The 25900-nt window shown below is 40.1% G+C and overlaps 2 protein-coding genes, 2 long non-coding RNA genes and 1 pseudogene across 4 annotated transcripts in view; all 5 read right to left on the bottom strand.

Moving 5' to 3' along the window:
• LOC135346877 (uncharacterized) overlaps nt 1-25900 on the bottom strand; it is a 74634-nt gene that overhangs the window by 37068 nt on the left and 11666 nt on the right. The window lies entirely within an intron of this gene.
• On the bottom strand, nt 1460-3925 carry LOC135346974 (uncharacterized). The gene is made up of 5 exons (XR_010398161.1): nt 3784-3925; nt 2998-3159; nt 2842-2895; nt 2661-2770; nt 1460-2599 (listed from the first exon to the last, which is right to left on the bottom strand). It is a non-coding gene; the product is annotated as an uncharacterized LOC135346974 (long non-coding RNA).
• LOC135346415 (uncharacterized) lies at nt 11715-15811 on the bottom strand (annotated as a pseudogene).
• On the bottom strand, nt 18048-25254 carry LOC135346930 (uncharacterized). The gene is made up of 2 exons (XR_010398143.1): nt 25098-25254; nt 18048-18509 (listed from the first exon to the last, which is right to left on the bottom strand). It is a non-coding gene; the product is annotated as an uncharacterized LOC135346930 (long non-coding RNA).
• Nucleotides 18048-25375, bottom strand: LOC135346912 (ATP-dependent DNA helicase pif1-like). Its single transcript, XM_064544697.1, has 2 exons — nt 25248-25375; nt 18048-25179 (listed from the first exon to the last, which is right to left on the bottom strand). The coding sequence occupies exon 2, from the start codon at nt 21024-21026 to the stop codon at nt 20118-20120; it is 909 nt and encodes a 302-aa protein (XP_064400767.1). The 5' UTR covers nt 21027-25179; nt 25248-25375; the 3' UTR covers nt 18048-20117.

The raw sequence follows: 25900 nt of genomic DNA, 5'->3' as shown, positions 1-25900 counted from the left end.
AGGCTCGTACTAGCAGTGTCAAAGGCAAAGGCAAACCATCCAACATTTGCAACTCCAAGAAGATGAAACCTAGGTACAATAAACCTGTCTTCCAGAATCTCTGGTACTTCTAACAATGCGCCCAGCACTTAACTTCCCGCTCAAAGGGTTTGTCTTGAACCTGGCTGGACTAGGACTGGTCATGACACTTCTCTAAAATAATACTGCACTGTTAGCTAGCTAGCTAGCAAAGGCAGCTCTGATGTACACGCCCATAATAATTGTCTCCGTAAATAACACTGCCCACTTGTTCACGTCTGTATACTGGATTCTATTTTTAGTATATCCGGCCTATGATACGAAGTCGGATGAGTATGTACGGTACATAGTAAGTTGCATGCCCTCTTCTCTGTATACGCCAGTTATCTGTATGAGCTTTACACTGTCTACCTCCTAACAAGCATGTCAGCTTGGGAGAATATGATTGCACACAACGTACCTTAATCCTCCTCTGTTGTTCATCCAGAGAGAGTGGTATATGTGGAGAGAACAACATGAGATAAAACACCTCACACAGAGTGTAGGCACTATATACTGTTATGAATTGAATGATGCCAAGTGTGTTTATGGATACGTGGTCAACAAGCAGTTGGGCGTGGCCCTGACGGGAGGTCGGGTTTCAACTTAAAATTGAAGCATTTCTAATGTGGTCAGTGTCACGTCCGGTTGTGCAACCGCAAGCAAGGTAAATCATATAATATTCATAGCTGCTATCAGCGTGTTACATAATCCAGCAAGACAAATCCTGACATCGGCTTGAAACCCGACCTCCTGTCAGGGCTAGGGACGGTCGGGCCTAGTCAACAAGTACATATATCTAGGCAATAAGAGAATGCACTGATCATTGAGTATCTATCTATCATGTGAATATCATACCCTTTCCTTATCAGTGAGTCCATCCTTCATCATCAACTGTGGGGAACTAGCAGCATTCAGTGTTGTAGATTCAGCCATCTTCAACGTCTATCTACTACCGTATTCAGGGACACAAACAAATAATTACGGCTTGCAGTGTTATGGAGTGGTATCCGTGCCAGTATTGGCCAAAAACCGGGCCAGAACAATAGGCGGGGCACAATCTCAATTTGCGCATGCGCACAAGGCAACTCTAACTGGGACACAATCCGAGCCAGGACAATAACTTATGGAGCTGTATTTATGGAGCTGTATTTGATTGTATATGCAGTCGATATATACGTTCAAGCGATACAAATAGTTATGTCTCATCAGCAATGATTTTTATTAGTGTATTCATCTCCAATAATTTAATGAGGAATGATTAAGTGAATTAACCAATCAATGGTAATAAACGAAGTTTTATGATAATTGATACAAATCAATAATAGAAAACGATTGACCAATCAAGGATACAAAACAATTAACGGAATGAATGAATGAATTTTCAAGACGAATGATTAATAAACATTAGTTTTTAGTTCAGACCATAAATCAATTAATGTTCGATGTTCAGACAATATTGAAGGACCACAAGTGAGAGCTTTGTAATATTTCTCCAAATTCCTGAGAGAACTGAGAAAAGGACTCGTAAGTAGACGGCAGGTGAAGAACCATCCCACATGTTGTTGCGGTTGGCCTTCTAACAAATGATGATGACGGCACAAAAAAATCAACACACTCACAGTTTGGTTTACACAATGAGGACTGCCAGTAACGAATCGAAGCAACAGAGACAAGGATTCAGTAGAGAGTGTGAAAATAAACCGGCGGAGGTAATCGAAACACCTAGATTCAGTACTGTTGCGATATACCGGCTCTTCCACTATATTCCATACTTTCATATTCGTTGGAAGAAGCGAATGACAGAGCTCAATTCCTACGGCTAAAGCACAGTGTCTCCACAAGCTTGGATTTGCACACAACATCCCTCTCCTTTTGTACTATTGCATAGTAGGGTTGACAGACAAGAGCGTATTCAGCTGTGTGTAGTACTATACCTCTCTGATATTTTCTTTCTTTGGGATGACATCACAATTGAATCTCGCCAGCATCGGAATGATTACATTCTCTAATACTGTACTGCTGAAGTATCAGATATGTCGTTTGCGGAAATGCATGCCTCAACTGCTACACGTTCTCTTGGGTCAATGTAATTTAAGAACAATTGAAGTAGTATATCATCAGGTGTAACACTTTGATCGTTGATAAGGCCCAGGAAAAAGGTGAAGCAAAGCACATAGGAACAAATCCCGTAAGCACATAACCGTACGTGTGACAATATTAGACCCAAAGTGTAAAAGTACTTGGCTGATCGTGGAGTGAGTATTGGAACTTTCTCTGCATTCCCTTCCATCATACGTCGCTCAACAGCATGCCAAAATATTGGAAACAACTCCCTATGAAGCCCACCGCCATCGAAACCTCTCTCATTGCGGAATGTGACCACAACCTCCATATTTACAATACCTGGGTCTTCGGTATAGAGTGCGAGAACATCCTCAACGATATTGTTTCGATCAACTTTGATGTGCTTTGTACCGGTACAAGTCAATGTAAGTCTGATAGAGCGTCTCCTTTCTTCTAACTTTCAAGACTGTTAATGCTGAAAATGAAAGAATTACATTATAATTCCAAACATGTGCATGAAATGCATGTAAACTTACTGTAACGATTGATCATTCTGTTCCACATATGCCTCATAATCAGGAATGTTCTCGCTCACAGAGAATGTGTCTTCTCCTACTTCGATGGGTTCGAAATGCATGTCCAGAGGCTGTGTATATGGGATCATTATAATTATAACATGCCAATGCCATGTTATATTTTATAATTATGACGACATACCCTGGTAGTCTCATATACAGAATGTTGAAGAGCGTCTAACTCGTCTTCAATGTTCTGTGTGATAGGAATTACTCGTTAATTAATTAATATACAGTTAGCTAATTTGTACAAACCATGCATGGTCATAGCAAGCTCTGTTGATGCATTTGCGTATACCTGCATGGTGTTCTCAACGATAATCAGTGAGAACACAGCAATGCCAGCTGTAAGAAGAGTTCCCTCCTTTGGTAACACACGGGGTTGGGGGACATCACTCACAAGCAACCTGTACTGCCTGGGATTGATACTGCTGAGAGAACCCACAAAGGAATACACACCCTGCATTGGCAGATAAAGCACATCATAAAATCAAAATACATGCATGGGTGGGTATACGTGCAGGTCATAATGGATTGCTTAATATTAGTGTCATATACAACCATAATTATTGCTAACACGCAAACGTACAAGATGGTGAAATGCAAATGCCATTCACATAAATTATATTAACAAAGCATCACTGATTTCTTTCAAGACATGCATGCATGAGACTCTCGTTAATCTGATCATCCTTGGGAGAGTACAGCAATAGGGACGCAGCTAAAAAACGAACCTACCTCGACGAATCTAATGATTAATTGTGCAGTTCTGTCTCAATTAAGGATAAATGAAACTATATGCTCTCTATTTAAGTGTAATCCAAATTTATCTGCTAAACCACACCCAAAACGTCATATCCGGCATTAAAAACCTACTTTAGGGCAGCCAGTACGGAATATAGCGAGTGGCCGTATTTCAGGGCGAGTTTTGTGCAGTAAACATCTATAGCTAGCAATCCGAATGGTTGGTATATCGAGGTGGCCAAAATAGCGATAGAGAGTCTACTGTACCACTTTAACTAAGAACTGCCATCGTAGACTTATTCACATCAGTAACATGTACAAAATAATTATAACTGTGTACCTGGACGTCGTCAGTCTGCAAAAATTGTCTGGAAACTCTTTCCCCATCTGGTAGTCTGAATCGTAATTGGACAGTTCCTTGTAGACCTACTGGGGGGGTTCCTCTTGAATCATCTGTGAATGATCATTCCTTATGCGGTCATACCACTGAAGAAAATAAATGGGGGGGGGGGATTATAGCATATCACATTGTTAGAATCATCTGCATGAAAGTCCACTCCTATATATAATTATTACACCTTTAAAATTTAATGTACAAAATTACGCCTTACTGCCTCAACCTTCGACGCTCTCTTTCAACCCTTTCCTCATCTTCCAACATTCTCTGTCTCCCTGTAAAGTAGCAGTGTTAATAAGTTCTCAATGGGATGGCAAAGAGATCTTCCCGTGGTGGTGGGTATCATACGATTATAATTATTAAAAACACGCTATAGCCTACGTAATACGTAAAGCAACATTTAAACATTATGGTGATTAAACAAAACTTCATACCCGCTCTTGGTCAATTCGTAGGCTCTCTGCATAAGCCTCGTCTTGCTGTCGAAGTATCTCTCGAGTCTACAGGAATTTGAACATGTAAATAGCGTTCAGCATTCAGTAAAAATCGATACAAGCTAGAAGACGTGCATATCATCCAAGGACTCAATCCTGCCTGGTCCATGGTACATCGAGTCAGCACTATTGTAATAGACATTTTCACTGTTGAAGGATGAGCTCGGGGCACTGACACTTGCCGTCACGTCTCCACCACTGAAGGACGAGCTCGGGGCACTGACACTTGCCGTCACGTCTCCACCACTGAAGGACGACCTCGGGGCACTGACACGTGCCCTAACGTTTCCACTCCTGAAGGATGAGCTCGGGGCAATGACACTTGCTGTCACGTCTCCACCGCTGAAAGATGAGCTTGGAGCACTGACACGTTCCCTCACATTTCCAGTACTGAAAGAAGAGCTCGGGGCAATGACAGTTGCCGTCACGTTTCCTCTACTGAAGGAAGAGCTCGAGGGCAATGACAGTTGCCGTCACGTTTCCACTGTTTGAAGAAGATCTAGGGATATCAACAGCTGCTGACACGCTTCCAGAAGTTGGGATAGTGATACTCGCAGACTGACTCTCGTTCAGGAGGGAGTTGCTGGAACCAGCTGAATCTGGTGAATTAAAACAAGGCTCAAAACAAGTACACAATTACATCCTTTATTAATGCCCTATAAGAATTACGCTACTAAACAGTACGTAACAGGTCTGTAAACGCTTTCGCTTTTATTTTCAGCTAGTCAACATTCTTCACAAAAATTTGACACTATATAACATTACCGTTCATCACTAGAGGAACTCCTTCACAAAGGTGAATGTGAGAAGGTATCAGGGTCATAGACAGCATTGTATCACACTGGAAACAACGAAGTTCTTCTTTGTGTGTGTATACCTATAAAGGTGAAGGAACATGAAAGCACATCATGGTTAAGGTAGTAGTAAATATTACATAACATAAGGTGCTAATAAGGTTCTAATAAATGTTAATTTAAAGAAGGTACATTAATTGAGCGTGCACAGTAACAACGCATGCTCAGCTGAGTAGACAAGTTAGTAGTATGCATGCATGATCTATTATAAATGCAAACTTACTTCAAGATCTGTCAGGGTTGGACAAACGGTGTTCGGAATCGACTCCAAGGGTCTTATGTACAGCTTCCCCTTACGACCAATTAGTTCCTTCACTTTTACACACGAAAAAGGAGGAATAAAGGGTTGTCCTAGTCTCGCTTTCTTGCTTGGATCATTGATGATGAGTGGGACAATTACACAATTTCCTGGACCTGCATAGCTCATATGGTACATCACGTAACTGAGGATATAGGCAAACAATCAAGAAGTGAACTTCTTGTGCAGTGAATTGCAACTCAATCGCCAGCTTATCTTCATTGCAAAACCATTTGCTTCCCAAGCCTAACAAGCACAAATTTGCCAGTTTTCCTTTTGTAGGAACTCGACTTTCCCTGTGGGTTCGTAAGCAGACAGGAATGACGTTCCAGCATTTCTTTCTCTTTGATCTCTTGTGAGACATTGCATAGGAACTTTCGTGACGCCCCAAAACACCTTCACCACAAGATATATCAAATCACTGTACTCCCGAAGCTAGACTACTGTGGGGCAGTTTGGGACCCCCACCAACTCAAATCCACAAAATTACTGGAAAACGTTCAGAAATTTGCGAGAAGAGTTATAACCCAAGACTGGTCATCAAGCTACCCATTTTTCTGTGCTCCTCCCTGGACCTAAAGCCACTGTCTATCTGAAGACGCATGCAAAAGTTGAAGCTTTGCTTTAAAATCCTAAGAAAAGAATCATGCATCCCTCCAACAGCCTTCACTCCCCAGCCACAACCATCTCCAAGAAGTTCAAACTCAGTCCAACTTTTCACCCCATTGGAATGCCTTGCCTGATGAAATTGTCTCGGCACAGACCCCGCTCATTTTAAAAAACCATCTGCACCGTTTGTATACCTGCACTCCGTAGTTACTGCATACTCTGAACAAACATATAACATTTCATTTTTGTTTTTGTTTTTTTTACTGCCTTGTTCGTCTGTTCGTTCCCAGGTAGACAACGTTTTATTAGCCTAGTGCTATTTGTTGTAAACACTGTATGCTTTTTTGCATAAAAAATTTTAAAGAAAAAAAAAATAGGGATACAAGCATGAAAAAGCGCTCTGTGTACCTCTAAGCCTTGGCTGTAGCGATGTCAGACCAATTTTCGTTTTTGCTGTTTCTAACTCCTATGTATTACTATCTCTTTTTCACACTCTAGGCAAACCAGAAAAACTTTACTGCACTGGATTTGGTCAAGCAAATGCAGAGATACAGCGTTTTGAAGAACACTAACTAGGCAAATATTCGTACGAAAATTTACCGCATTTGTAATATACTTGGGCGGGACTTATGAAATCTGTCGTAGATCATTTCCGGTATTATCTGCTGAACCGCTAGCCTCGATTCAAGGCCGATTAAAATACGTATTTTAATCGGCCTTGAATCGAGGCTACTGAACCGCTAGCCTGCAAGTTCGCCTAACCGTTATAAAAGCGAAACTCGGCCTGGGATCGAGGCTACTGAACCGCTTGGTCTATTCTCTTTTTGAAATGGACTCAGGACTCAGGAGTTAACATTGTAACAATTTGCTATCTATTATGAAGTTTATAATGTTTCTGTAATGTATATCTTTATAATGTCCCTATAATAATACGATGTCTCCTGCTTCAGAGTGTTCTTTTAGTAACCATGCAATCTTTTCGTTTGTACAGTATAATAATTATTATTGTATCATGTGTCAGAACTCTCATCAATGTCCACCTTATGCTTGTATCTGTTTCTTGATCTTTAAGCAACTTTTCCGTCAATTTTAAATAAATCGCTTTTTGTGTGATGTAGATTTAAGACCATACAACTATAAATCTATGATACAACTCTGTTAACAGCTTCTAATTAATACAGTAGATTACTCCTGTCTTGTTTCGTGTGCAAATTGAATCGGTTCTTGCAATTTAATAGTTTTGGTAGATTGCATTGTTGTCCCTGGAATTCTTTCCAAACTTTCTTGTTTCTTTTCAACAGAGGCTTTCAGATTGCTTCAATATTTACTTTCAGTAACTTCTAAGAACTTCTAAGAAATAAATACAGCTATTGGTACACTTGGCTTGATTTGACTGCTTTTCCATTCTCAGCTCCACCCATATATCCATGCAATACGTAATTCCGCAAGAAATAAAGCTTATTTGGAGTAACTTTTTGCATGATCTGGAGAGAGTTAAAGAGTTAGAGATGAAAGACATGCTCACTTGTGTTTTTGTTTATTTTCATGTTTGGTTGACAAAAATTAATGATGATTACCTTTGAGAAAAAATCACACACAGAACAAGCATCAAAAGCTAAAATCATAAAAAACTGTTATAAAAATCAAATTCTACGCTATTTTTTACCTCTGGGAACAGCTGTTGTTTGCTAGACTCTTCCAGCGCTTGCGGAAAGCCCTTCTTGTTCACTCACTTTCTGGTCCCGTTTGAATTTACTGTACGAAAATACGCCCACGCACTACTTCCGGTCCTGGCGTGGGACTGACATCACAATTATATATAAAGCCTTAGGTCAAGCCCAGAGATTGGACAAACTGTGAGTTCTTATAGGTACCTAACACACACTTGCTGCTGCTATAGACCTACTACTACTACTGTGCTACAGCCATATTATTCATACTAAAATACTGTCACCAAATTATTGACAACAGTATAAATTTGCATTAAATAGATCTAGTTGACAGCAGCCCAGTGTCCCTTGTGTTAGGATGTTATGGTATTGTTTTTATTACAGAGTGAACATGGAAGTGTACCGAAACAGTCCCCTTAAGTTCAAGTGGAGTATTCATTGAAAATCATTATACACCATCAGTACTTTTAATGAGCTTCTCAGCTTCCAAAGTACACACTATTTTCTCGGTCCTCCAACTCTTGTTTGCTATGAACGATACTTGCTGAGAACACTTGCTTTGAACCGTTCCACGGTACCACCTGGATAATAATGTAATTGTGTCACATGATTAATTTTGGTGACAGTATTTTAGTATGAATAATATGATAACATACTGTAGCACAGTAGTTAGTAGGTCTATAGCTAACATACTGTAGCACAGTAGTTAGTAGGTCTATAGCAGCAGCAAGTGTGTATTAGGTACCTGTAAGAACTCACAGTTTGTCCAATCTCTGGGCTTGAGCTAGGGCTTATATATACAATTGTGATGTCAGTCCCACACCAGAGGTACTAGACATCACAATTACTTGCAGTCCTCACACATGTGAATGCCCCTACTTCAATACTGCCTTGAGGGCCATCTGTTCTGGAATGGATGTCCCAGTGATCCATCTGAACTGTCTCCTTCAAGTACAAGAAAGTAAAAAATGGTGGACGGTAAGCACGCGCCGTTATTGACGCATTACGCACATGCATACGCACATTCGAAGGGAAGTGAAATCAACAGTATAGGGCTGCAATCCGTCTCCCTTTTTGGAGGCGGGCCACGCCCATCTACAACACTCTCAAATGCAAAAAAATTGTCATCTCAAAAGTGATAGCTTGAAGAGCACCATTATATGATGAACACAAGTGTACGAAATCAAACCATAATTATTGTGTGGATCAACTACTGCAGCAAGAAAATATTGATTCAGTAAAACCGTCTTTTTATCTAATGTTTATTGTTCAATGCGAAACATACAAAAAAAACTCAAAATGTATAAATAGATCTTCTCCTGTTGCACACCGCATGTTTCCTGCATGTGAAATAATTGCATGATTCATTTGGTATAATTATAGGACATTGGTTCACTTATGTAGCTGCTGTCTGATAAACTTCAAAGGCCAGTTCTTCCTTTCCCATTCTCAACAGCATCTCCACCAGAGCTCTGTAAGTAGCGGCCCCTGGATTATGCTGTCTCGATAGTCTCAAGGCCTTGTCCATCGCTATAGTCTCAAGGCCTTGTCCATCGCTATTTGTGTACCATTAGCAAGTTGAGCAATTCTGACATCACTTTGCTCTGCAGGACTCAGTCTCAGTTGTACAGTGTAGGTGTCCACATTGTCAAAGTGAGCTGCCAGAACTATCATGTCTCTCTTTTCAATTTCAGTGTCAAGTTGAGAGTCGGTCACTTTTGTACACTCCTTCAATTCCTCAATGGTCACAGACCTCGGTTCACCAGCTCTTGGGAGAAGGAAAGGGGTGTGGTTAATGGGCGGAATCTCTGAGAGTGAACAGAACTGTTTGACAGACACATGAAATTCCTAGCTCTCTTAAAAGCAGAACACATTAAATGTCTATAGTTCATAAGATAATTACCCCAAATTCATGCATGGTTAACTGTAATCACATACTGATCCACACATACCTGAGTGACTGGTGTGTGGATATGAAGTGAGTCCTTCAGTGACATCAGATGGTACAGCATCTGCCCGATTGCTGTGTGCATGTATTAATTGTGGCTATAATGTATATACAGACGATATACATCTACGTACAAGTATATAGATTGCCGACAAAGATAGCAACGCTAACCTGTCGTATGTTGGTCTGTTCTGTGTGTAGACTGTAGGGCTGTAGTACAAGTAGCCTCGTCACTAGCTGTGGGGTGATGCTCTACTGGTGATGCTAATTGATGTTCATTGATAAAAGTGTCTGGATCAGTGACATTACTAGGAGTGTCCACTGTATCCACAACCTCATAAACTTTTCGCTGGTGTTTCGCTGGTTTGCCAGCGGTTGACCATGGAGGAGGGATGCTTATCTATACAATAATTATAAGATCAATAACAAATAAGTGATGGCTCACTTTAGCTTTGTAAATCATTTCCGACAGTAGCGTATACCAAAGAAAATAGAAAGTACGATTCATCTAAGAAAATTAATGATGAGTATTCATTTATGAACCAAGAATTTCCTTACCTCTTGATTTTGTGGAGGTAAACATGTTCTCTCCCACTCAGTCAGCACTGCAGAATTCCTTGCATGATTCCGTATAACCTGCATGGATATGTATTAAGATAAATGCAACATAATCATGAACTATAGAGTGAGTACCTTCAACTGTTCGTTGCACATGAGCATCAACTCCTTGCTCACAAGATTATCATAGAGATTAAACACCAGGAAACTGACAGTGAAGCCCTCCAGTCTAGGGAACAGCTCTGGTGGACACTCAGTGAGAGCTATCAATCCCTCATCATCAATAGAGTTGTTCCTGAGATCCAACCTTTTTAAATTCTTACATATCACATTAGCGGACTTGAGATGATGGATAAGCATTATGATGTCAGCAGAGGTGAAAGAACAATCCCAGCAGTAAAGTTGTTCCAGATATGGAAATGCTTGAAGAAACTTTGCCAGTAAAAGAATTCCAGCAGTTCCACTGAAATTAGTTAGAGCCATTCATGTAAAGTTTTGTTAAACAGCTGTTTGGATGGAGATTCATCATCTCACAGGTGACAGTGTATTGAAACTCCGAGTGAAATGAAGTGGTGAGATGCTAAGTCAATATTAGTCATATTAGTCAATCGTACCGGAATGTTCTCCATAACTGAACATAATCCAGGTAAACCAAGATTATTATCAGAGAGGTTTAAGTCTCCCAGTCCAGCACAAATGCAGTAAGAGGCAATGGATTGTAAGAGGGTGGTGGTCAGTAGAGCTCCATTGACGTCAGTATCGTCAGTGAGGGTGTTGGATAGCCCCAGGTTCATCAGGTTGATAAGAGAACCATACTGTATACAGCTGTCTCTAATGACAGTATGCCAGACACTCCAAGAGGATTGTGGGATAAGCTCAGTGTTGTGAGGCTCGTACAAGATGTGAGAATGAAGACATGATGTCAGTGAAGTTGTTATGAGACAACGATAGGTGTTCTAAAGCTGTAAAGGAAGCTGAGGCTCTCTTGAATAGATCAGCAACATTTTTGTCACACAACTTAGTCTGCAAAAAGGATAAATTTCGGACCTGCAGTTTACCATTCACATTGGAAAGTGTGTCAGCTAGTTTTTTCAACAGCTTATCATTGATTGGACAAAAGAATATTCTGATAACCATATCATCACATTTTTCAGCATGACGAAGTACATAGAAACAATTAAGCTACAAAGTCGTTAGGAGTGCGGAAATTATAATTTCTGCATAATAGATTTTTCCCATGCGTTTACAAACTTCTGTTGAGAATTTAGGGTCTGAAGCTTCGAAAGCAGCATGACATAACAACACACCACGATCTTTTGCAACTACCCAACTAGCACCACAGTTTTTAGCAACCATACTTTTAGCAACCAAAAATGTATCCATCAAACCATCATCCAAAAACTGATCACCTTATCACTACGACTAGCACGGCACTTACTATAATTATATAGCAAGACGAAACAAAAATCTCCACACCATGTCAAACCGGCCACTGTCAGGATGAGCCTCAACAACCTTCAGTTTCTCCTCATTGGGTAGAGTAGCAAGATGGAGGGCAGCCAAGAACTCCTGGATGGTCAGGTGAGCAAAGTGAAAAGACAGGCCATGACCAACAGGTAGAAGTGATCGCGCAGACTGCAACAGACCAAAGCAATGCATCTTATCACCAACTTCGGGTAAGCGAGAGGACAATTCAGCTTCTGAGAAAACCAGCTGATCTAATAATAAGCACTCGTAGGCAAACTCACACATCAACCAAAATGTATCTTGTCGAGTATTCGGAATCTCGTCAAAGCTATTGAGGCTAATTGGACAATCAGGGAACTTATTTTTGACGTTACGAAGGATAATGCTAAGCACAATTTGAATGTACAGCTCAGTTAGCGTACGAGGAAGCTCTAAGACTTGTTCTAAAATGTGCCACAAGTTACAAACAATGGCACAATTGAGGGGCACAGAACACACACTCTGAATGACTGGGTTGTTCTCAAGCTGCTCGATAAGAGAAGAAGCTTTCTCTGGGAAACTCTGATTCTATGTATTGCTTGATATTCTCCTCATTGAAACCAACTACCTCAACCAAACAGTCCACAGAAAGTAGATCGTGAAGTGGAGCTGAAGCAGAAGGTCGTGAGGTGAAGAGAACAGAAGCTGAAGGAAGAAGACGTCCAAACAAAATATTGTATAGGAAAGACTCTTTTGAGCGGTTTGCTTGACTGAGCTCGTCCCATCCATCAGCTATAATGAGCACTCCTTTTCCTCTTGTCCTCTTTAGGTTTCGAACAACAGACTCATAGATGATCTCATCGGGATGATGAAGGGCCAGGAGGTCAGGAAGAGAAGAAGCCAAGCTGACTAACTGATCCTTGAGTGGAAACAACAGAACACATTTGAATTGTGTCAGGATTTTGTCCTCTGCCCACCCTTCAGCAAGCATGGTACACAGTGTAGTTTTACCAATCCCAGTATTTCCTTCAATGATGATCTGAGCTTCTTGACTGGTTTCTTGCTTTCTTCGACTCGGAATAGGTCGCCATGGAGAATTAGAGTATGCTTGACCTTATTATCATTAGGTGCACCATGTTGTGGCAAGCCAGCTCTAAATCCTTCTTCTTTTGCAGCCTCCACTAACTGCAAGTTAATGAGCTTGTCCCCTCTAACTGGTGGCCATTGCTCTTCAGTGTTTAATTGTCTCTCTCGGTAAACTTCCTTTATACCTTCAACAAACTCACTTAACAATTCTTGTGTAGCCATGCATGTATAGCCAATACTGACTAATAATATACATGTAGTGATCACTATTGAAAAATTGCCCTATAGTATTAGCAAAAAAGCCTTTTTCGTTTAATATTTACGTCTTGGGTACGATTTTCAGTGTTGCCAAATATGCTGGTTTTAGCTTTTTGATTCACTAAGTTTTAATACGAAAATAGCCTGTGAAACCAATTAAAGCTAGCAAGTTATTAAACACACAGAGTGTACCTACAAAGCAGAAAACAGTCATGCACATTATTGTCACTATTGGTACGATAAGTAATAATTATGGTTGTTTATGCTAAACTTGTAGATATAGCGTAGCACATTTATTAGTATTATTACCTATTTTGTTAGCACTTGATTTGTAACTTGGTTATAATTATATAGAACTTCAATGAAAGTTGTACTCTTCGTTATTTTGTCAGTGTTATGTAATGACACTCTCTAAACCACTGGTATAGCCCACTTATGCAGACATTCTTCTGGCTACTGCAATTTAAGCAAGCTCAATGAGGCATGCCCTGATGCATATTGTGCATAATTATGTAGCTATAGCTATATGAAAACAACCGAGGACAATTAGAAGACTGATTTTATTTCCAGGCGGTAGAAAACTAAACAAATATAGATCACGTTTACAGACTGCGTACAATTCTTTGTGGGCAATGTGTATTGATTTCTTCTAACTGTTAACAAACTACTATCATTCCATATAATTAACATTATCTTATGAATTAAATGAACAAAGCTACGTACTAATGCAGTATTTCCCCTTAACAACTGATGATAAGTCCCCATAGTCGATGTCACAGAGAGCGTCAGCAATAGTGCTCCAAGTTACTCCTAGACTCTTGTTATTTTTGGCAATGAACTGAAACAGGGCAATCTTCTGATCTTCAGTATTATCTGCATGCGTATATAGATGAACAAAGAGGCAAGGACTATTAATTTTCGCTTTACCATTTCGATTGTCTTGCTGGATGATTTCCAGTCTGTGTTGAGCAATGCCCAAACTGACACCAAACTGTATTGGTTTTGTGAGTGTCTTGAGCTCCTTGTCCAGAGAACACTGAGAGTCAACTCTGGAGGGTAAGTGGGAGGAGGGGGAGATTAGTACTACATTTTGACATAGACATGACAGAGCTAGTATGCGTAATTATATACAAAACCTGCACATACCTGAGGGAATGGTATGTGGATAATGATATGAAGTGAAGACATCTTGTGAGGTGTCTCCTTCTTCAGTGATAGTAATCACTATAGATGCTGTGTGTACAATATAGTAATATTTACATGCACACTTTAGAATACATGCGGCATATGTAAAGATGGCACAATGCTCACCTGTTGCATGTTGGTCTGTTCTGTGTGTAGACTGCTGGGCTGTAGTACAAGTAGCCTCGTCACTAGCTGTGGGGCGGTGCTCTACTGGTGATCCTTGAGAGAAGCTCTGTCCATTGATGAGAGTGTCTGGATCAGTGACATCACTAGGAGTGTCCACTGTATCCACAACCTCATCTATTGGATGGTGTTCTACTGGTTCGTTAGTGGAATACCATGAATCAATGCTGTCATCATCATCATCATCATCGGAAGAAGTCGTCTACAATTATGATCACATGTTAAAGAATGATGCATAATGACACACTCACCTCTTCAGCTTCGTCAATCATATCCGACAGTAACATATCCCAAAGAGAATGGAAAGCACGATTCATCTAGGAAATGATGAATATAATTTTTATGCATGATTCAAGAATTTACTTACCTCTTCATTTTGTGGAAGTAAACATGTTCTCTCCCACACATTCAGCACTGCAGAATTCCTTGATTCCCGTATGGTCTGTGTATTAAGATAATCATGTTGAACAATAATAGTTATGAGTGAGTACCTTCAACTGTTCGTTGCACATGAGTATTAACTCCTCGCTCACAGGATTGCCACAGAGAGCAACACCATCCTCCAGGAAACTGTCACTGAAGATTTTAATTAAACAGTCATGTATGTTATCTAAATTGAAGCCCTTCAGTCTAAAAAACAGCTCTGGTAGACACTCAGTGAGAGCCATCACTCCCTCATCATCAATGGAGTTGTGGCTGAAATCTAGCGTATTTAAACTGTTACATATCACATTAGCGGGCTTGAGATGATGGATAAGCATTATGATGTCGGCAGAGGTGAGAGAACAGTCAGTGCAGTCAAGATGCTTCAGTGATTGAAATGCTTGAAGCTTCTTTGCCAGTAAAAGATTTCCAGCAGTTCCACTGAAATTGGAGAGTTTCAAGTGCATCATTAATAAACTGTGTGGATGGAGATTCTTCTTCTCACAGGCGACTGTGTATTGAGACTCTGAAGGAGTAAGATGGGTAGTTGATAATTCTATAAACTTTAATCCTAACGAAATGTTTTCCACTACTGAATACAATCCAGGTAAACCAAGATTATTGTCAGAGAGGTCTAAGTCTACTAGTCGAGCACAGTGAGAGGCAATGGATTGTAAGAGGGTGGTCAGTAGAGCTCCATTGACATCAGCATCGTCAGTGAGGGTGTTGGATAACTTCAGATACACCAGGTTAACAAGAACTCCTGCCTGTACAGCTGTCTCTAATGACTGTATGCCAGACACTCTAAGAGGATTGTCGGATAAGTCCAGTTGTGTGAGGCTCATACAAGATGTGTGCATGAATGACGACATGTCAGTGAAGTTGTTGTTACATAAAAATGTAAAGTGTAAGCTGAGGCTCTCTTGAATAGATCAGCAAAACCTTTGTCAGACAACTTAAACTGTACAAGAGATAATCGTTGTACTTGCAGTTTACCATTTGCACTGGAAAGTATGTCAGTTAGTTCTTTCAACAGTTTATCATCGAATGTACAATAAAATATTCTGATAACCATATCATCACATTTTGCAGCATGACGAAGAACATAGAAACAAGCTACACAGTCAAAAGGAGTGCTGAAATTACCGTCTAATAGATTTTTTCCGTACATTTTCCAAATTTTTGTTGAGAATCTAGGGTCTGAAGCTTCGAAAGCAGCATGACATAAAGCTAACTTTTTAAGCTTTATAGCAATCAAACATTGATCCATGAAACCATTATCCAAACTGGTCACTTTATTGCTACGACTACCATTGTGTTTACTAGCAAGACCAAACATAAATCTCCACACCATGTCAAACCGGCCACTTTTAGCATGAGACTCAACAACCTTTAGTTTCTCCTCATTGGGTAGAGTAGCAAGATGGAGGGCAGCCAAGAACTCCTGTATGGTCAGGTGAGCAAAGTGAAAAGACAGGCCATGACCAACAGGTAGAAGCGATCGTGCAGACTGCAACAGACCAAAACACAGCAACTTGTCACCAACTTCGGGTAAGCGAGAGGACAATTCAGCTTCTGAGAAAACCAGCTCATCTAATAATAAGCACTCATGGGCAAACTCACAGGTCAACCAAAATGTGTCTTGTAGATCATTTGGAATCTCATCAAATTTATTGAGGCTAATTGATGGACAATCAGGGAATTTCTTTTTGACATTACGAAGGATAGTGTTAAGCACAATATGAGTATACAGCTCAGTTAGCGTACGAGGAAGCTCTTGGTCTAAAGTGTGCCACAAGTTACAAACAATGGCACAATTGAGGGGCACAGAACACACACTCTGAATGGCTTGGTTGTTCTCAAGCTGCTCGATAAGAGAAGAAGCTTTCTCTGGGAATTGCTCAAACTCTGATTCTATGTACTGCTTGATATTCTCTTCATTGAAGCCAACCACCTCAACCAAACGGTCCACAGAAGGAAGGCTGTGAAGAGGAGCTGAAGCAGAAGGTCGTGAGGTGAGGAGAACAGAAGCAAATGGAAGAAAACCATGGAAGAAAAGTTTGTAAAGAAAGGACACTTTCGAACGATTTTCTTCACTGAGCTCGTCCCAGCCATCAGCTAAGATGAGGACACCTTCTCCCTCTCTATCCTCCAGCTCTTCTATAACAGATGTGCGGATCCTCTCACTGGAGTGGAGAAGTTTGAACAGTTCAGCGAGACTTGTGGCAGAGGATACTTCATGTTCTCTTAGTGGAAGCAGCAGAACACAGTTGAATTGTGTCAGGATCTTGCCCTCTGCCCACCCTTCAGCAAGCATAGTACACAGTGTGGTTTTACCAATCCCAGCATTGCCTTCAACAATGAGCTTCGTGACTGGTTTCTTGCCTTCTTCAACTTTGAACAGATTGCCATGGAGAATTGGAGTACGCTTGACCTTATCAAGTGCACCATGTTGTGGCAAGCCGGCTCTAAATCCTTCTTTCTTTTCAGCCTCCACTAACTGCAAGTTGATGAGCCTCTCTCCAGAAACTGGTGGCCATTGCTCTTCACGATTTAAGAGTCTCTCTCTATACTTGACGATTCAAGAGTCTTCCTTTGTACTTCCGGCGAATGCTAGCAATAAATGTATCCATCCTTTATTTTTTTGACCTTACAATTCCGCAAAGATTTTTGGTTTTACTTTTCACTAACTTCAAGAGAGAAATCTGAAGTGACATGAGATGATTAAATTTTGAGTTCTAAATCGTTTTATAGCTACCGTAATCGTTAAACCCAGAGGAGGTACGACATCTGCGTGTCAAAGGAAACATTTTAGACACACATTCCTTAGGTCAAAGTTCGGAATGTGTGTGTTAAAGACACGCGGATTACATGCGGATGTCGTACCTCCTCTGCGTTGAACCAGTAAAAAATTATTATTTTTCTAGAAACAATGTACAAAAAATTTGATTTTATATGGTAGTATATATGGGCGTTATAAAGGAGGGCGTCCTAACCGAGGCTGGTGCTATAATTAGAACGCTTACGGTATACGAGAAAAGCAGCAACCTGCAACAATGAAAGCACCGGAGGTGCTGATGCCTCGGTGGATATGCCAAAGCTACGTACATAAAGCGCTTTTATACACTCAGATCATAATTTATGAGGAACATTTTGCATTAGCAAACTCAAGAGTGGGTAATGATCCACCATGACTGTTGTTAAAAACGATTGATGCCAAAAGTTCAAGTCTAAAATTAAATTAATGGCATGTACCTGATACAAAACATCAAATTGCGATAAATTAAAACTGAGAAGACGTTTGCATGATGTTGCCAGTTTATTTAGTTCAGATATTGAGTGAAAAAAGTGTTCCATTATTTAGGGATCTAAATCACAATAGTTGCTGATCCCACGGGAAAAACCCTCTCATATAACAGTAGGAGGGAAAAACCGAGAAGACGTTTTCATATATTGTCAGAGTGTTTCCATGTATTTAGGGACCGAAATTACGATCCCATGGGAAAAACCCTCTCAGGAGGGAAAAAACCAAGAAGATGTTTTCCAGTGAGTCACATCGTAAAGTTCAGATATTGAAGTAGCGACAAAAGTGTTTCCATAGTTTTTCAGCGAAGTGTACAAATTGTTTAATGTTGAGCCCCATGGATGTTGGAGAACCTATATAGGAAGAATAAGGAAGATAAAATCACATTAATGAAATTAAAGCTTACGATAGAGCTAGGTAGCTCCGGACATCTTCTGGAACATAAAATAAAAATAAATTGTTTTCTCAAGTTTCTTATATTTGCCATGTGATATACATTGTTTACAATAGTTGCAGTAGTACTGAACAATACACAGCATCATGATCACTATAGTATACATCTCGTACTTGAACTACCACGTCTTTGCTTATCTGCTCACTAAAGTACACATGATCAATCAATGTTGCCCGGTCACTAGTGGATTGATTGCCTTACTAGCTGTGTATATCCTTGGGACAACATAAACTGTTCAAGTACGGAACCAGACACATGGAAAACATCATCATTAAAGTCGCCCATAATAACTGTTGATTGTGTACCTACTTGGCCAAGCAACTGAGTCATATGTTGCAAGAATAGCAGCATTGAAACACTATATAGGTGATCTATATACAACTGCTACTTGCAATACTTTTTCTTCAATGTTGATAGCTGTCACTATAGTCTCAATACCACTAGATGCAAAGGTTGCTGTTCTATATGGATTCATACATGTGGGTAAGCTCAGCATTGTTCCACCTTTATGACACCTAAGTACCACATGGTCTGCTTTGATAACAGGAGAGGGCTGAGCTGGGGATAACCATGTCTCACAGAAACACAATACATTGGCACTTAGTAACTCAAAGTCAGATTCTATGTCCGCTAGTTTAGCAATAATTGACCTCACATTCAGTAATACTAAGGTAACATGGCTAGTACATGGAAAGCATTGCAGTGGCTGCACAGGCTGTAACAAATTACTTTGAAGCCTAGACATTTCATTATCAACCAGAGTGCTCTTTCTGATAGCATTAGCGTCAAAATTGACAATGTGTAAACCAATTAAGCTTTTGACTCGACTAAGTGCCACATAAACTTGACCAGGGCTGAATCTCTTGCCTTTCATATCTACAACAATCGTGTCTAGTGTTAAACCTTGCACTTTATGAATTGTGGTTGCCCAAGCTAATGTGAGAGGAAACTGTAATCTTGTGATCTCTGCACCGCGTTTACCTTTAGCCAAAAACACAACTTCAAGTTTACTCAGTGGTACTGCATTAGAATATGTAGTACGATATTGACTTGATTGACATGCCTTTACACCAACTTGCTCATTATCAAATTTCACTAGCACCGTGACTATACCTCGTTGTTTCTGTTAGATACAATGTGAACAACTTCACCTCTAGCACCATTTACCAAGCCATCTGAGACATCTACATTAGTTGTAAGCATAACTCTGGCACCACATGCTATCTTAAGCACACCATGTAATCCATGCACCAGTTTCTGTTCTCTTTGTGGATAACGAGGACATATCAATGTGCTTAGTTTGACCAGTCATTGCATCTTTAGCTTTGATCTGATACCGTGTTATACTGGGGGAAAATTGGTTCAACATATGCTGATTGCGCTCATCAACATCAGCATTAAGCCTGTACACATGCAATGCTTCACTAGGATAACCAGGACTGTTGCATGAGTTTAATCTCTCTGGATTCAAGTGTTGTTATATCATCATCAATACAACTGTCTGTTCTCACTCTACATAGTAACTCAGCAAATGTATACTGTCACCCCTCTGACGCATTATCTCATCTAGCTCTAGCATTTCAAACTCATCTTGCCACAATGAACCAGATTTGTACAACTGTGCATAACTATCACCAACTGTACTGAATAGCAGAGGCTGAGCAACTGGAGGCAATTGATACAAGTCACCCACAGCAAGTACGCTTACACCACCAAACATTACATCAGGTAACACTGATTTGATCTGCTGTAGCCTTTTGTGTATTTCGAGTAACATGTTTGCACTAACCATACTTACTTCATCAATAATTAACAATACAAGTTTGGACAGCTTACTTCTTAATGTGTTCACTTTATCGTGACCTAGTGGCTGAAACCCGCCATACTTGCCTCTACCAAGCAAAAATGCTGAATGTAGTGTCATACCGTTCACATTGAATGCTGCTACGCCTGTGGGTGCAGTTAGCAATACTAGAACATCATCTGGTTCCACTCTGCCTGACTGTTTGATTAGTCTCAAAGTGTCTGACTGTACGAGCTTAATCACATGAGATTTTCCAACACCACCAGGGCCACTTAAAAACACTCGGTATGGTTCAACAGGCTTGTTATTTTTCAAAGCTTTCACTGCTTGCTTACACCAGTTACGATGAAACATAATCATGGCTCTTTGCTTAGTATTTAGGCCTCTCATTAGCTTTCTGTACTCGTCTGGGGCAATAACTTGTGGATTGGCTGCACTTTCAAATCTAACACTCAAACCAACATTACTTGCACTAGAATTCAATAGGTTAGCATTATCTATCAAATCTTGCTCAGATAGTCGTCTCAACACCTTGCTCTCTTGTATTAGAGTTGCTATGCTCAGTCGTTGGGGCAAGTTGACACCAAGCATGCTCAGGTCTATCATCTTCATCTACTTGCACATTCTCAACTTCTTCTCGTGTATACTTTTGCTCATTCTGACACACTTGTCTTAACATGCTCATAATGCTCAGCGTAAGTAGGGAAACCACCTAGCAAATCATTTTCTTCACTATACCATGGATACTACAGCATAAGCTTTGCTCTGTACCAATTTTGTTAGCGTCAGCATCTTTATTATACTTTCTGAACCTGATTATTGCTGGTGTTCTACGCTCACACATGTGCCCAAAACCACCAACGAGAACAATCTTTCTGTTAGTTGACTCACTCTCAACATCTAGTGCATCATTATTAACATCCGCTTCTTTTGGCTTATAGTCCGTGGAATATGTAGCAGCAAACTCAAGTAAACACGTGTTGCTCAGCTGTGCAGGTCTATGCTGATATCTGTCAATGAGGCTCTTTTGAAACACATTAGTATCATCATTGTCTAGTTTGGTAATGTCATCACGGCTCTTAAGCACTGAAATTCTGTCTTTCTTAGGATTAGTGTCAACAAATACGTACAACAGCTCTACTTAGTTGCTTCAATGGTAACGACAGCAACCTGTATACAGTTTCCTGTGCACTTACTTCTCTACGGTTTAAAAAAGCAGAGCCAATTTTTCTCAATTGAAACCTAAGTTCATCTGTTCTAACTTCAGCTGTAACTTGCTTTAGCAAAGCACCCATAGCTTTCTCTGTTTTCATGACATACGAGGCAACATACATTACACAAGCGTAAGCATTAAGCACATATTGAATGTCCATAATTTTATTGGCTTGCCAAGCTGACATAACAGACGGATTGTAATTGTTAACATTCTGCTCATTAGGTGCACGCTTTAACAGCACAACAGTACCGCTGTTAGTAACTTCTAATGCTTTTACGTAGTCTTTTCTGTCAACATTTGCTTTGATAAGCACATCATCTAGTGTATCAACGTCACTGCAATCTGGCAATACTTTACGCACTTTAACCAATGTTTTATGAGCTTGTTCACACTGTTCGGGATCAGGGCACTGCTCAGCTATGATAGTCTCTGAACTGGGCGGGTGAGGGAAGTTAAACCTACATTTCCTGTTTCTCTTACAATAGCTAGAATGTCTGTGCTGTTGTAACATCAAAACTAGCTCTTTCAATTTGCCATCAACAGCCGGGATTGCACATGTAACATACTGATCAATAAATGCACATAACTAGAGCACTAAAGTGCAAACCCTCGGCTGGTGACATGATAATAAAGAAACCAGAGGAGTGATGATGCAGTGCATGTAGCATATTATGACTAGCACAGCAACTCAAGAGCAATAATACTAAATCAGACTGGAGGCATGCTGAAACATTGAGTGGTACATGTCACATGAGACATGTAGAAGAGGGTATTATGAGATGGAACCAATTATGAGACAGCTGTTTAAAACGGGAGTGCTTCAGCTATTCTGTCTGCAGTTAATAGCACTACCACTCTAGTATTTTTTCCAAAAGAAATTTGGAGTTGTATGCTTGTGTTGACAGAGATACCACAATAGTTTGTTTAAGTACAGAATTTAATTGGAAAAAACATTTTTAATTGACCAAATTTAAGTGGGTGCCAAATGTTTGTAGTAAAATTCACTAGGTATCAGTTAAAACAGGAGTATATATAACTGTTTTTATAGGCAAAATAATCACTATATTTTAATATCAAAAAGTTCCAGATATGTTAGAACAGCCAATTAGCGTTAAAATTAATTAATTGCAATGGTGTCTCGTAAATACCCCCCCTGTCTCATAATACCCAAACCACTTTGAACACTAAAATGCTAGCATTAGCTGCAAACAAAGCACTGTCACTAATTTTTTTGCTTACATGCAAAGCATATTGACCATAATAGTTAGTGAACAGGCTATTTAGCTCCCTCAAGATTACTGCAAGACAGGGGGGTCAGACACATTTAGAGGTCTCATAATACCCCCTTGTACTCTACTGTGGACTGGGATCACAGCAAAGAAGCCTGGAGCCTTAGACTTAGAGAGGTATATATGGCTCCTGCCAGGCTGGAGTATAATAATTATAGGATCCAGAGTCAGCCAACAACCAGTCACAATTTTAGCTTTCTACTATCAATTATTCCAGGTACGGATCACTTCAGCTGCAACTACGTAATCAAGGCCACGTGTAGCTAGCTAGTGCCAACATGCAAGTTCAAGCTTCTTAGCTTTTGCTCGACAAAGAAGCTTTAACATCAAAATCTGCCACTATTTAAACCAAGATATTGTTCTGTGAAGGCTATACATGCTGTAAACGCAGCGCTGTGGTACCCAGGTGAGTAGATATACCTGTGACAAACAAACAAACAAACAGACCAACGGACTACTATACCCGTGGCCGCCCACGCGCGCCTCGGGTAATTATGTCACTGTTACTATCAACACCATACAAGGGAGCATCTTTAACCCAAAGTACGCAATGTGCATGTGGTGAACCTCGAGATTGAAACTCAATTCTAATAGCATAATCAACTATTTCACCAAGTGGGTTTGCTTTGCTTTTTAGCACATCCTTAAAAAAAGTACTCAGTCTGTACTGAAAATGTCTAGCTGCTGTTACTGGATTGCATCTTAACCATTTACTCTTTTCATCAAATGACATTGCTTGAACCTGTTCATCAGTGAAATGCTGACCTTACTGCCTAGCAATAATTTGAATCATATCTGGCCATTTCATGTCTGCTGCTGACAATGTGAAAAACCATGTAGGAGTACCCAGCTGTCTTATCATAGCTAGCAATTCATAAAAGGTTCGCTGGTAGTACGGGGGAGACCCTCTTACATTCTTTAGAAACTTGTATGCTTTATCGTTACGCACATGTTGACTTAAAAATTCAGAGTTTTGTACTGTAAACGATCTAGTTGGCTTTTGTCTCCAAGCAAAATTATTCCCATCATCTAACACTTGCTTTGACTCAACAATGTACTGTGCTACGAACAGGTAATCCAAATCTCTAGCAAATCTGCCATCGATGTCTAATAATCTTGCATTAAAATACTTTCTGTACGTTAGTTTTCTTGGCCTATCTTTGCTGAAACCACCACTACCATAATATAGTAAAACTTGTCAGGATTACACATTAACTCAAATTCAGGGTCTGACATAATAAACAATGGCTTTTGGCCTTCAGCTGGTGCTATGCTTACAATTTGGTCAGGGTTCTCAAGTGTTAACATGCTAGCGTGAGTACCACCAGGCTTTAGCACATACTAGTAACTAACATAGTTATAGAGATAGTGGCCTTTGTAAGATAACTTGCGCTTTAACTTCAATGGTACTAGCTCACACTCATCACAGGTTTTACAAACATATTTTTTCCCGTCAATATTGCTTACACATTCATGCTGAGACAGCCTGTCAATGAGTTCAGAATCAGCTTTAGTATACTTGGAAGGCTTGAATGGAACAACACTATGCCTGTATAACATCCTGTGGCAGCTAGTACACGCATAATCGGGTCCAATTCTAACCTTTGCCATAAACTCGTCAATAACAACATCAATTGGTTTAGTACGCGTTCTTATAGTAGCCATTAAACATTTATTCTTAGCTCTACGGTCAACAATATCTTGATCACTTTCTCTAGCTCTTTTTCTAGACTTCAACTGCTTATCCTTAGATTTACGTGAAGTACTCTCAGGCTCAGTTTCAAGAGCTCTAGCTATAGACATGGATTTTCTATTCATTGCTTTACGTAAAATACTCTCAGGCTCTATTTCAACAGCTCTTACTTTAGACATAGACCTTGTATTCATTGATTTACGTAAAATACTCTCAGCCTCTGACTCAACAGATCTTGCTTTACTCTTCAACTGCTTATCCTTAGATTTATGTAAAATACTCTCAGCCTCTGACTCTACAGATCTTGCTTTACTCTTCAATTGCTTATCCTTAGATTTACGTAAAATACTCTCAGCCTCTGACTCTACAGATCTTGCTTTACTCTTCAACTGCTTATCCCTACGTAAAATACTCTCAGGCTCTGTCTCAACAGCTCTCATTTTAGACATAGACAATTTATTTTTTAACTTAGCTTTGCTGCTGACCTGTGATTGCTTCGTAACGAACGAGTAGCAGTGTTCTACTGAAGAACACTGCGTGACACCTTTGTCAAAGGCATAATAGTATCTGTAAACAAAAAATTCTATACAATTTCTATGTAGGAATAGTATCTCGCAATATCAGCAATCACTTACCAAGGATCAAGGAAGATTGTTGCTCTCAGAAAGAATAGCCAACACAAGGAGGATGACTTGGGCATGCGCAAAAATAATTAGATAGACGGAACCACGCCCCTTAATTTTCCAGGGGGCTCGGTTTCAGAATGAATGGCTGCCTACCGTGTGTACGTATGTGTGCAGCCTTTGCAGCTCTTTTGCTAGTCTTGCAGCTACCAATAGCTATCGTGGTAATGTAGAGCTAGCTACTAAGTAGAGTAGCAACACTCGGTGAACTAGTTTGACTACATGCTCTTCTGCAATGGCATTCCAAGTAAGCAAAACTAGGCATAACTCGACAATGAAGCATTATTTTGCAAATCCACGAATTAAAATCCAAGTAAACATGACTAGAAGCCTATAGAAACTCTTACTTGCACTTGGTTCATCCTTGAGCAGCTGTAGCAGTCTACACAGACAGACAGATACACACACACACAGACACACAAACACACTACCGTATACCTCGCTTGCGCATGCGCACCGAGGCATAACAACCTAGAGTGAGGATACAATCATAGATAGTAGAGGAGAGGGATTGGAAACATTACAGGTGACCAATGTATTGCCCTATAGAGAATTCTGACACCATGCGTGTTGCATTCCGCAAATGTTGATTGCCGCAATTGATT

Source organism: Halichondria panicea, chromosome 13, assembly GCF_963675165.1.
Source record: "Halichondria panicea chromosome 13, odHalPani1.1, whole genome shotgun sequence".
Taxonomy (NCBI): domain Eukaryota; kingdom Metazoa; phylum Porifera; class Demospongiae; order Suberitida; family Halichondriidae; genus Halichondria; species Halichondria panicea.
The sequence above is the reverse complement of the archived record's forward strand: the minus strand, read 5'-3'. Positions and strand labels throughout refer to the sequence as shown.